At 35.2% G+C, this 13,020-nt stretch overlaps 2 protein-coding genes across 3 annotated transcripts; both read right to left on the bottom strand.

Annotated features, from left to right (window-relative positions):
* Nucleotides 1-3,119: 3,119 nt before the first annotated feature.
* LOC141622548 (uncharacterized) lies at nucleotides 3,120-5,917 on the bottom strand. The gene is made up of 8 exons (XM_074438580.1): nucleotides 5,746-5,917; nucleotides 5,482-5,628; nucleotides 4,795-4,913; nucleotides 4,154-4,246; nucleotides 3,879-3,981; nucleotides 3,729-3,803; nucleotides 3,546-3,641; nucleotides 3,120-3,382 (listed from the first exon to the last, which is right to left on the bottom strand). The coding sequence occupies exons 1-8, from the start codon at nucleotides 5,833-5,835 to the stop codon at nucleotides 3,323-3,325; spliced, it is 783 nt and encodes a 260-aa protein (XP_074294681.1). The 5' UTR covers nucleotides 5,836-5,917; the 3' UTR covers nucleotides 3,120-3,322.
* A 2,707-nt stretch (nucleotides 5,918-8,624) lies between these two features.
* LOC141622549 (transcription factor bHLH25-like) lies at nucleotides 8,625-10,878 on the bottom strand. Of its 2 annotated transcripts, none has more exons than XM_074438581.1 (4): nucleotides 10,783-10,878; nucleotides 10,295-10,336; nucleotides 9,606-9,833; nucleotides 8,625-9,166 (listed from the first exon to the last, which is right to left on the bottom strand). In XM_074438581.1, the coding sequence occupies exons 2-4, from the start codon at nucleotides 10,319-10,321 to the stop codon at nucleotides 9,095-9,097; spliced, it is 327 nt and encodes a 108-aa protein (XP_074294682.1). In that variant the 5' UTR covers nucleotides 10,322-10,336; nucleotides 10,783-10,878; the 3' UTR covers nucleotides 8,625-9,094. The 2 variants fall into 2 exon arrangements, with proteins under 2 accessions (XP_074294682.1, XP_074294683.1); XM_074438582.1 differs by having other exon boundaries at nucleotides 10,295-10,339; nucleotides 10,783-10,875.
* Nucleotides 10,879-13,020: the final 2,142 nt, after the last annotated feature.

The following is a 13,020-nucleotide window of genomic DNA, read 5'->3' as shown; positions in this document are numbered from 1 at the left end:
AAATTTTGTGGAGCATTTTTAGCCTGAATTTATGCCTACTAGACTTTGAGTCTGTCATCCTCGAGTGACTTACCTGGTATACGTGGTTTGCAGACTATCACATACACCCGAGGATTTACCCAGTGTGTACCGAAGGTAACGGCTGCGGGTTCCCTCGTTATTAAAAAAAAAAAAAGGTTGAGGCCTTAGGTTAGGTTTTAGATGACCTATGTAAGATTCGGTATTTGATTCTATGACTTGGAGAGAACAGCTAGTCTTGCTTGTGACGGGCTAATCCCGTCACAAACTTGTGACCTCTCATAAAAAGGGAGAGGGGGCAAGGTGGGGCACCCCCCATGTGCTTCCCACTCACCTCTCAATGGACATTTTGTGAGAAAAAACGGTATCCATCATAAGCTTGTGACGGATATCGCCCGCCTTCAGTGAGATTTTGTGTTGAGAGAAATCATAGTTCGGTAATGAAAATGACCTACAAACTATATAATGAATCTAGATTCTAGATGCATGAGTAAGGAATAAAGGTACGTCTTAAAAAGTCTGCGACCGTCCCATCATTTTCCAAAGACAATGGCATGGCGTGGTCCATGGAGTCGTAGAGGCATCTTAAAATCGTCCAATTTAGACGGTTAGGAATGCATTAAGATGCATCAATAGTATTAGAATCGGAAAGAGGGGAAAACATAAAGGGAATCGTTGTATTATTGATGATAATCGTTCGTGTCTGAAACAGTTACATTGATATCGCATTTATACTAGTCTAAAGATCCGAAGATAATAATCGTATCTTCTAATATTAGTAGCATAATATACTTTATTCTATAATATTATATTATTCTGATTACGGTATATTACAATATACCGTAATATCTTCGACAAATAGTAACACATCCCAGCTTTTTGGGGGTCCAAAAATTAGTGAAAGTGGAATTCTAAAACACATTTGGTCATATTCCATTACTAGTGCATGAGTTCACATAATGCATCTGTATAAACGTAAAATGGGTCAAATAGTTATGAGAAAAAAAAAACATTTCAGCTTTGAAAATTCTATCTAACAATAATAAGATTGAGAATCGGTCCAAAATCGGATAGAACCGAACCGAACCAAAAACCAAATATAAAAATTTAGTGGACCGAAGACCGGACCTAAAACGTTCGGTCTTGAACCGGACCACACTCGAAATATTTGGTCCGGTTCGGTCTTGGACCTAAATGGACCTAAAATTAGTTTTTTTTCACTATTTCGAACCCGATAATTATAGTTTAATTCCGCTAAATAAAATGCATTTAAATAATTAGACGACTTTTTTTTTATGAAAATCATTGACAATATTTTAATGTTGCATCATTAAAAACATGAAATTTGGTCCATTCGATCCGGGCCTAAATTAACCGGTCTTGGACCGGACCGGACCGAAGACCAAACCTTGAAAAAATGAGGACCGAGGACCGGGCCAAAATAATTCGGTCCTGATTTGGTCCGGTCCGGACCTAAATTTGCTCACCCCTAAACAATATGAGTTAGGCTTTGTTTGTAAACAACGGATTAATATTAGCAGAAGTAGATTTAGAAAGCAGATTTGACTAGCATAATGATTTAGCATGTTTGACTAGTATATTTATTTAGTAGAATTGTTTTACAGGTGTTTGGTAATTGGCAGTTTTAGATTAGCAGATTGTTTAGATTCTTTGTAAAATGACAAATAAAGATATGAATAAATTATTTATTAAATATATTAAAGGAAGGTTAATATTTTTTAAGGGGTAAACAAGACTATTTTTTTTTTCTTTCTAATCCGCTAACCCAATATGCTGGTAGGAGCAGCATGTTGCAAAATAGCATATTAGATCCCAATATGCTATTTCAATATGTCATTAACCAAACGCTCTAAATAGCATATTCGTAAGTCAAACATGCTAAACCTCTCCAATATGCTGAAATTTGACTAATATGCCATTTACCAAACAGAACCTTAGTTTTAGGTGAGATCAACTGATAATGAAAACTAACAATATTCCGTCAATTTTTTACATTCTTTTATATGGTATCTCAATCATTTCTTACATTTTCGTTTTAAGTATGTACATGCTCTTAATCTTATATTTCAACATATACATCTTACTTTTTCACTTTCTATATTTCTTAACAATAGGTCTTGGTATAGACGGGTAGAGCGAACAGACGGATAAAGACCTTTAATAAAATGGGTATGGGGGACAAGGTGGGGCACCCCCATGTGCTTCCCACCTTATGGCAAATGGGTATTTTGTGAGAGGAAATGGTATCCGTCTATACGTATAGACGGATAGTGTCCGTCTATAATGAGAATTTGTGATTTCTTAAAACGGAGTATTTTTCCTTTTTTTTTGGTTTTTGTGCTTAAAAAACATAAAGAAATAATCGAAATGGAAGAAGCAGCCGTTACCGTTAATTGGTTAATCGTTAGATCATTAAAGAATTGACAAGATATAAAACATTATTCTGGTATCAATCAGTGAAATTCTTGATGATGGAAGATGAAAGTAGCTTAGGATGGGGCCGGGCCGGCCACCATCCATCGCACTCGGAGACTTGATCGTTGTCTTCTCAGGACATTTTCATTCATTTTCCGTTGTCTTAGGAAAAGCTTCCTACTAAAGCTACCACCTTTTCCTTAAGTGGAATTTACGCTTTCTTCGTCTCAACTCTCAACTCTCGAGTTGGAGATAGTTCGACCGTAATATCTTAAGAGTTCGCTAGTTTCACTTAGGTACGTAATGCAGTTGGTAAAGTCATGAGTAGAGTTGTTCAACGGTGCAGGCCAGCTCGGCCCAACCCGCATTAGTGGGTCGTTTTTCTAGCCCAGCCAGCCCGCATGCCAGCCCAGCCCATCCCTCTACCTGGGCCGGGCCAGTGTCCCAAATTTTTGGCCCAGCCTAACTTGGCCCGTAAAGAACACTAAAAAACACTATATGGGTCGGGCCCGGGCCATGTATTATGGAGCTCAGTCCGGCCCAGCCCAGCCCAACTCCTTTTTAATGCCGGGCTAGGGCCACAAATTGACAGCCCAGCCCAGTGTACTCCCCTAGTCACGAGGGGTGATACTCAGGACCATGTAAGATGCAAAAAGTTTCTCCGGTTTTCTGCAGAAATGTTGCATGATTTCAGTATTTCAGTAGGTATACTGTATCCATATCGAAATGATACATATTATTCAGTATTCATCACCAAAGAACCATATCGAAAGAAAATTGTTGTACATCAATGATAAATCCAAAGCGGTTCAAGAATATGAAGCTTTCTACGACTAAGATTTAATTTGATATATCCGGTGTGGCGCTGTTAGACGCTGATGTTGTAGAAAACTTTTGTCGTTCCTTTCTTCATACGAATCTGTGATATCTGCACACGCATCAACCAACAGAACTTATTAACAATTGGTAAATACTGCAGCGCACAGTGTTTACTACACGAATCAGAGTTTCAGACAAACCCAGCTAGATAACAGCAACAATAAGAGATATACTCAGTTATATTCAGTTAAGATCGAAGTTCGAACAATTACCTTAATAGTTCTTACATCTGCAATATCCTGAACATGAGTTCCGCCACAAGGGCATCCAAGATTCTCACCTAGCTGCACAATACGCGGGTTGCTGTCCTGCAAGAATTAGATAGCTGAGCATTAGCGTATACTGATATCGACTTCAACCAGCTGCAGACTTTGGTTGAAAGTATAAATGTCAACCTTAGGAATGTAATGAGGAAGCTGACCGCCACAGAGCTTAGCAGCTTCATCGTATGGCAACACTGCAACAGTAACCTGTAAAATATCGAGAATTTTAGAAATGAAAATATCCAAGGCATATCTGGCTCAGGAGATTCGATGAGTCAATACCTTTCCTCCTCTAAACACTAAAGCATTGACATCCGTCTCTAACTCATCTTGCTTAGTTTTCAGCTCAGTCTGTGGAAATATACCTTTATATTCAACCCATGGTCTGTTGAAACAAAAGCGCAAACGGATTAAGGATCAATGCCACAATATGCAGGCTCATCCTAAACATTACTCTGTAGTACTCAGTACTGTACTGAAGCCGTCCCACAAAACAAGAAAATGTCTTGGGGTGACTAAGGAAGAATTGAAACGGATGAAATTCTGCGCATACATACCCATCAGGAAAGTGATTGGCTTTGCCGGGCTCCAGGTGTCCTAAACCAACATTCCGTATGGATATATCCAGCAAATGACCTGCTGAGTGTAACCTGTAAGAAAGGAGAATAGCCCTAGAATGTTAATGTTCTGCTTCATTGCACTATAGTTCGAGTACAGCTCCCCATAACATATCGGAAATCCTGAGACAGTGGGTGGACTAGTAGGGGCATAGTACCTCACAACTCCCACCACAAACCGATTCAAATTCTATGCGAACAGTTCATAACAATGCAAGCTGCTAGCCTAGAGCAAAATAATAGGGAAGCACAGGGGAAATAAAGATTTACGCAATTAGGCATAGGCATCACAGAGCGGATTCAGTATTTCAGAAGCATATGAGCTCTTCAGACCATTTGAAAGTTAAAACTCGTCTGAAAGTTAAAACTCGTCTAAAGGCTTAAGGCTCCTGTAAGAATATCACGGAGAATACAGCAGAATACGGTAACATCAGAAGACAACAAGAAGCTAATATGAGCTTTCAAATTGATTCAAAGTTACAATCAGAAGACATGGAAGAAACTACAAAGACAGACGGTAGACATGAACAAACATTCATCAAGAACACAAGTTCAGAAGTGAACAGTAGTCATCAACTCACCTAGAATTAAGATTACGGCGAGACTCGTCCACCTGCAACTGAACACTAGTTCCTTCCTTAATTGTCCACTCAGGTTCTGCACTGCCCTCCAATTTTCCAACATGTCCATAATGATAAACCTATCAATATCAACAAAAACAGAATTACAGCAACAAATAACTCCATGTTTCAAATACCCACAAACCAAATATGAATCTAAGATCAAAACACATGCCTAATTATTACTCCCTCTGTCCCGGTCATTTGTTGTCCTTTTTCATATTAGGGTGTCTCGGTCAATTGTTATCCTTTCTATTTTAAGAAGAATAAGTTTGATGAACAATTTGATCATTCACCCTCAATTTATTCCACTTGTCATTTAGTAATTGGCCCCCTCCTCTTTCCTTGGTCTTTGTGCCAAAACCAAAGGACAACAAATGACCGGAACGGTGGGAGTACTGAAAAACTAAACAAGGGAAGATTAAATCTTTGAAATACCCGTATCCAACACTCGACCCTCGGACCAGGGTATGACACACGGCCACCTCATTTTAAACCAAAAAGTGTATATATTTCAACTTGGACAAGCACTCATGTTCGATACTTCTAAACGAGTCTAACATACCCCACAAATAAAACATGTAATCTAATATAAAAAATTACCTAATAAATAAATAAAAAGTAAAAAGGTGAAAGATATTAACTTACAATTCCATTAATGGACCTAACATCTTGTACAACAAAATGAATGTCAGAATTTTGGACAGTAATGAAACCAGTATCTGAAGGCTGCCCACCTCCTTGAGGATGAAATATAGTTGACTCCAATATCAATGCTTGTCTACCATCTTCAGTCTGTCAATGTCAATACAAATTATATTACTCAAAATTACGCGAAACCCTTATAGTTTTTTAATTTGTATCTAAGGACACGTGTTAGAAAAACCGAATTAATAAATAAGTTATAGAAACCTGAGTAATAGAGAGAAAGGTGGATTGAGAGTTGAGTTTCCACATGTTGTCATAGTATTCTAGTTTTGTTGGTGTATTTTGATGATCCATGTTTTATTTTTTCAATTTGCAATTTTGTGGAGGGAATCATAAATTGCATCAACTGAATATTTCTGTTCTTAATTTTTAGGTGTCTTGTGTTTTACTAGTGCGGTTCATAAGACCTGGTAAAGCCCAGGTAGCACGGACACGTGTCCATGACATTTGGACATCATTTTGAGTTAATGATATTTTTTAAATGAGAAATGAATTGTCAAAAAATATTGATTAGAAGATGCATTTGGTTAGCAAATGAAAACGAGTTATAATAAAGGGTAAGTTTACTTTCACTTATTTAAATTAATATCAAATACTTTTATAAAAATAAAATCTAACGTTTATAATTATAAAATATATATATTTTTTTAAATTTAAATAACGTGTCCCGTGTCTTAAATTTCATAGGATGTCATGTCACGTGTCCGTGTCCGTATTCGTGTCCGTGTCCGTTTTGGTGCTACCTAGGGTAAAACTGGCCCGAGACGATGAGCTTAATTATAGAAGAAGTCGATTTGAATTGAATAACTTGAATTGAGCCGTCCAAATTTGATTGAAACAGTAATCGACTTTAGAGGTGATTAACTTGACCCAAAACTATTTGACCAATTTACCCGAAATGACGTGTAAAACTGTAGATGATGTAATGATCTGAGTCAACCCTACTTTATTAGACTTTGTAATCACTAACACAAAATAAATTAACTAGAATCGGGCTTGATAATAACTGTGCAAATATCAAGCCTGAATTTAAAATGAATTGACCCGAAATATAAAACACAATCCAAAATAACTCGACTCAAATCATTCAATTAAGGAAGATAAGAAATTCTTACTTGACGGGTGCTCAAGTCCTACAATTGAAGAATTAACGGCAGAATATTCTTGTAAATGTTACAAATCAAAATATTTTAACATACATACTAATATACAATCTCGGTTTCTCACAAATACAAACTGTGGCAAGAGTGCGCGATCAATTAACATTGTTAACATGAAAATACCTAAATAATTTACGTTTATTTTATTTTTCCAAATAATTGGAGGGTTGGTTTTATTAGAATCAAAATCGTCGAAAGATTGTCGATTGTATTATTCGTATTTATTAGGAAGAAAATAAAGACAAACATTTCTATCCGCAATCCTAGTTATACCGAAATACTTTTCATATCACAAGTATATCTTAGATATACTATCGTATATTGTTTCTTAATCGTATTAGGTTTCAATAAATTTTCCTCTATCGAGCGCTAGTATGATATATTTACCTTTATTAAACTCTATCGAGCGCTAGTATGATATATTTACCTTTATTAAAGGAACATCTTCTTGACATGTACGAGTATATGGCTAAATTAATGGAAGCAATCTAGCAAACAAAAGAATCACTTATTTTAACAAAATTTTCCTTAATTTTCTCCATAACATCCATTAATTTCTCTCATCTCATAACCTTTTCAATTAATTACCTTCCTTATTTCCATCTCCTCCCCTCCAAAATCCTCCACAACAACATTACACACACGTAAAACTATGAACACAAAACATAACAATAACAACAACAACAATAACAACAACGATGAAAATCCTCAATCATCAATCCGAGAACAACAAAAAATCATCATGGCAAGGCGGGCACTTCGGTCTCTAATTATATCCCTTATAGCAAACATAACATTACCAATTACAATCATTCTATTATTCGGGTCAGGTCAGCGTTACCACGACTTACACAACAAACCAATATGGTTCCCTCCATTATGGATAATCCATATTTCTACAATTTGTTCATCTTTTTTAATGGGCCTCGCCGCATGGCTAATTTGGGCCGATGGTGGATTTCATATTAATTCTGAAGTATTACCAATTTATGTGGCCCAAATCTCATTAAATGTGACATGGTATCCACTTGTTTTGGTTATGGGTATGGTTCATATGGGATTAATTTTTTGGGCTATTAATTTTGTTTCCATTGTTACATGTTATTTTAATTTTACAAAAATTAATCATATTGCAGGAAGTTTAGTTAAACCTTGTGTGTTTTGGGCTGGTTTTCTTCTTGTTGTTACTTTTAAAATGTATCTTCTATGAATAATAATAAAAGTTGTTTTTGTTTTGTATAATGTTATTATTACCTATTTACCGATGCGAAATTATTTATATCAGACTCCTCAGTTATGTTATAAATCTATCGTCGTAAATGTGGATGGATTAGATTTTTGAGTTTATTGCTAATTAATTAATTGCGAAATAATCCTCCCTCTGTCCTGATCAATAGTTATCATTGTTAGAAATTCTACATTCAAATTTTAGCACCACTTTTTTTTGTGGAGCAATATTTAATTAATGCAAGTGATTAAATAAAAATGTTATTAAAAATTACTCATGAATGTCATTTTTAAATCCTTGAATGCGTTTAATTAAGTTATAATATTATATATACAACTTTTTTATGTAAAGGAATATAGATGGGTAAATTCAATGCGATCACAAATAAGATTATACATCCAGATGTATATACATCCAGATGTATATACATCCAGATGTATAAGAGCATGGTACATCCAATACAAATCTAATTGAGCTTATATGCAATCTTTTCAAGCTTTTAAAATTTTTGAGTTACATTTTAATTTTTAAGGAGTTAAAATTAAAATCTAATCGAGCTTATATGTACTATTTTTGAGTTTCATTATAAAATTTAAAATTTAAAATTTATATAAATGCGTTCAGGTCCTTTTCAATAAAGCCCGTAAAATGTGCATATAAACTCAAATAATTTATTATAAAGTTAAAAAAAATATTACAAGTCATAAATACTTCTTATAATTTTACCGATTAGAGCATCCACAATGGTGAGCAACAACTCAACTAGCTTAACTTTCCACATCACCTTTTTGAGCTATAACACTTTTAAGCTACAAACTCCTCCAATGGTTACGCTATAAGAGTTGTTGCTTAGATGAACTCAAATACATTTATTTAATTGGCATATATCACTTTGTGGGTCCATGGAGCTAGTTGCTCAAATTAAGCTAGTTAATGTGGAGCTCTCCAATGGTTGAGCACCTAGCTTGAAACTTTAATAATTTGTAAGCAAGTCATTTTGCTCAACCATTTGAGATGCTCTTAAGCAGGCTGACAACTGAATATAAATTAGAAATATTAAAAAGCCCAATTTTGCAACAAGTGTCTAGCATTATTGAGGATCCTTCCCAAAACAACATGGATATTTATTGGTTCATTACCAAACTTTTACAATAAAAAATGCCAATTACGGCAATTGAAGGACTGAATAAAGTGCTTCCACCAGACTTTTCACTTGGCCCCTGCATCCAACTCCCATCTACAAAATCACATTTAGCACAAACTAAATAATTAATTAATTAATCAAAAAAAATTCTTATAGAATATTAAAATAACAGTCCGTCTCATTATAAACGACCACTATCCGTCTATACCCCGGTTGTCCTCCCACTTTAATTTTGTTAAAGGGTTACTATCCTTTTATAATTATAGACGGATAGAGTCAGACTATAATGAGAATTTGTGTTAAAAAAAATTTAATTTAATTTATTATTCTCTTTTTATTAATTCAATTATCTTCATTCGATTCTTCTATAAAAGCGCGCTTTTTAGATCAACGAGTTCACATAAAATACCGTAAAGTTTACTAGTTTTCGTGATTTTATTATCTTACACAGAATATTCTGTATGTGGTATGGTTACCTTAAAAAAAAAAAATAACTATTAGTTGGGACAGAGGAAGTATGTTTTCACTTTACCTCACCGACCATAGTAATATCCAAGGCGGTCGGACCAAAGGCCATGACATTGCTATTAAGCAAACTCAGATCATATTTCTCAGCCTCAGTAAATAATTTGGACAAAATTCCTTGTTGTTTCTCACATTGAACTTTAACTAACAATGTGTTGTTGAAAATCTTAACTTCAACTTGTGGAAGTGTAGTATCACTTATTTCTCCCTCGTTCTTCTCTTCTGCCTCGACTTCCTGCATGAGAAACCAATTACGATAAATAACTATTGATCGGGACAGAGTATGTCTTATTACTTTATTAGATTAAATTTATATTTCCTTCTGTTTCTTCAATTTTTAAGATTTATAGTAAGATTATATAAACCATGCAATCAATTACGTTACTTTTTTTTTCCATGCAACTTAGTGATCTAATAAATATTAGGGCAATGGAGAAAGTGATCATCTACTTTTAATAATTTTATAAAAAAATAGCTATAAAATTCCCAATATTTTTATTATGGGATATACATAGTAATCTTTACTATATTTTCAAATATACATGAGAAACTTTTTTTTTCCTATAAATAAAAGTATACTCTTTAAATACACTTACATATATGAATCTAATGATATAATTTTCGTAACTAGAATTATTATCATAACGTACGGATCCTCACGACTTCTTAATAAAAATAAATATAGTAAATACGTACCCGTTCATCAGATCTTAGTGCTTCCATTGTTGATGGCTAATTCTGCTTGAAAGCCATGAACAAGTTTAATTAGGTTAGATGTGAATAATGTGAATAAACCTTTTTTTTTTTAAGTTAAGGGGGATTAAAAGTATTTTAATTCAAATCTAACATGAACACAATCACGATATAATTATATATCGAAAAAAGGAATAAACTATGGTAACAACATAGTGTTATTATAAGATCAGGCAAATTGGCCACTGATTTCAGTCGCCCGTTTGGTTATTTCAGTCGCCAAACTGGTGACCGTTAATTATGCCATTTCTATATATATTCCGTCACAAATAAGGGAAAACTCGTCGCAAATGTAGTTTAAGCTACTTATAATAATAACACTATGTTATTCATCTGTAAAACAATAATTATTGTAATAAAAAAAACTATAATCTTCATCAATTAGCATAAGAAGAAATAATTATAAAGTGAATATTGTGATGTAAAAATACCTCAAATATTACAAATATATATATGAGAAATTAAAGAAGATACAAATGAAAATTAGAGAGCTTCTATATATATATATATATTACTTTCTTTTTTCATTTATGTTTTTATTATAATATTTGAGGTATTTTTATTAAAGTATAATAATTTTAAGAATGTAAGCGAGGGCTGTTAACGAAGATCCCGTGCAACGCATGGCTCAGCCAGCATGGCCCCACTTATAGCTTCTCTTATTCATCTATCTGACTATCTCCTTTCGATGCTCTAAAGTCTAACCTAATCTTTTTTTTCTAATCTATCACTAGTATAGATCCCGCGCAAATGCGCGATTTTTTAGATAGGAATATTAGAGAATATAACAATTATACTATTGGTATTTAATAGTGTAAATCCCGCACATTTGTGGTATATATAGAAGTTTTGTTTTTAGTTATTGTTTAAATATTTTAAATTGATACATTATTAATTTTCATATTTTTCATATACCCAATTGTATTTCGATATGAGAAAAAAAATGAACTATGAACTAATCAAGAGAATTTAGTAAAGTTATAAAATATGTTTAATGATTTTTTTCTTTAATATAAAACTAATGTTTACAAATAATAAATTTTCTCAAATTATGTTAATGATTTTTTATTTTTTTTTGTGATGAAGCTAATAATATCAGTTTAATATTTTGTTTTATACAAAATGTGTCAAGTCATTATTCTCTCATATATAATAATACATAACAAAAATTTAGAAATTTATAGTTTATAAAATTATAGTAAATTTATCTTCTTTAATTAAAATATTATGATTAAGATTTTCAAAGAAAATACTATTATTTGATTAAAAGGTTATATTTTGATGAAATGATAATAATTTAAAGAAAAAAGTATTTTTGTTTTCTTATTTAGCTTAATACCTTTTGGAGGAAAATTGGGGAGAATTTTATTCTCTTAGTATATACCCCTAGGAGGATTCATTCCAAATTTTATACCTTCAAATTTTTATATTTCACCTAATTGTATTTTAATATGAGAAAAAAAAAATGTAGTATGCCATGTTTTTCTTTTTAACATAAAGAATGATTTTTTTTTATAACTTTGCTTAAATTATCTTAATGAGTTTTTTCACATAGCTAATAATATTATTTTATTTTTTTATACATGATGGGGCCCCTCCCGCTACGGGGGGAGGAGCCAGGTTAGGGATGCGAGGAGCCGATCGCCGCGTGTCGTTCGACACGTGGTTAGGCAGCCCCTCAACGCCTACGTCCTAGAAGTCCCGGTGCCAACTAAGCTCAAGTTGCCACCTATTTCATACAAAGGAGATAGTGATCCATCCGACCACGCTGAGGCTTTCGAGTCTTACATGTCGGTATGGGAACAACTGATGAGGTCCGTGCCGAGTTTTCCCAACAACTTTGCATGGGATGGCTCGGAGCCGGTACAAAGGGCTTCCCGACGGCTCGGTGTACTATTACGCCGACCAAGGACGCTTTCCTAGCCCAAAGATTCCCGCAACAAGAGAAGAGCCGTAGAGACATCCGACCTCCCGACTATCGAGACGGGAGGGAGGCGAGTCTCTCCGGAGCTATGTGAAGAGGTTTGATGGAAAGGTCCAGCAGATTTGAGAAATTAATCCCGAGCTGGCGGCCTTCGCGCTGATGAAGGGCCTCCCAAGGGGAGCCTTAAAAATGAGCTCATCAAGAGCGGAGGCCTGGGCTTGACGCCGCCAGAAGTTGGCCGACCAAGCCATCAAGGTGGAGGACTATCACAAGACCTGGGTAGATCCCGGCGAGGCCGAGCACTCGAAAAGAAGAGTCGCGGGAGGACAACCCGACGAAAAACGCCGTGACAACAACGGGTCGCGGTCCGATGAAAGACGCCGTGAGAATAATAGGTCACGGTCGGACGATCCGACCGGAACAGGACTCGGCGGGCGCCGGGTGGAATTCGAGAACGTACCACCGGAGGCGGTATAGTGAAAAAACCCCTCTCGTCGTATCGCCGCCGAGGTCTTCGCCCGAGCAAAACGAGGGCCGGAAGTGGGAGAGACCCCCAAGCCAAAAAGTGACGGTGACACGAGCCAAGATCTTGTGAGTACCACGGCCACACCGCCATTTAACCAACGATCGCCGCCATCCGAAGAATGCCATAGAGGAACTGATCCGGAAGGGAAGCCTCGGCAAGTACGTTGCAAAAGGCCAAAAGTCCGACGCCGCGATTCGATAAGAAGTCCGTCTTCGAGCG

The sequence above is a fragment of the Silene latifolia genome, chromosome X (genome assembly GCF_048544455.1).
Source record: "Silene latifolia isolate original U9 population chromosome X, ASM4854445v1, whole genome shotgun sequence".
NCBI classification, from domain to species: Eukaryota; Viridiplantae; Streptophyta; class Magnoliopsida; order Caryophyllales; family Caryophyllaceae; genus Silene; species Silene latifolia.
The sequence above is the reverse complement of the archived record's forward strand: the minus strand, read 5'-3'. Positions and strand labels throughout refer to the sequence as shown.

Coding starts and splice junctions, on each gene's coding strand:
- LOC141622548 (XM_074438580.1), bottom strand. CDS start 5,835: ATGGATCATCAAAATACACCAACAAAACTAGAATACTATGACAACATG. Junction 3,982..4,153: donor GCCAATCACTTTCCTGATGG/GTATGTATGCGC, acceptor TTGTTTCAACAG/ACCATGGGTTGAATATAAAG. Junction 3,642..3,728: donor TTCCTCATTACATTCCTAAG/GTTGACATTTAT, acceptor TAATTCTTGCAG/GACAGCAACCCGCGTATTGT.
- LOC141622549 (XM_074438581.1), bottom strand. CDS start 10,321: ATGGAAGCACTAAGATCTGATGAACGG. Junction 9,834..10,294: donor CACTAAGATCTGATGAACGG/GTACGTATTTAC, acceptor TTTCTCATGCAG/GAAGTCGAGGCAGAAGAGAA. Junction 9,167..9,605: donor ATATTACTATGGTCGGTGAG/GTAAAGTGAAAA, acceptor GTGATTTTGTAG/ATGGGAGTTGGATGCAGGGG.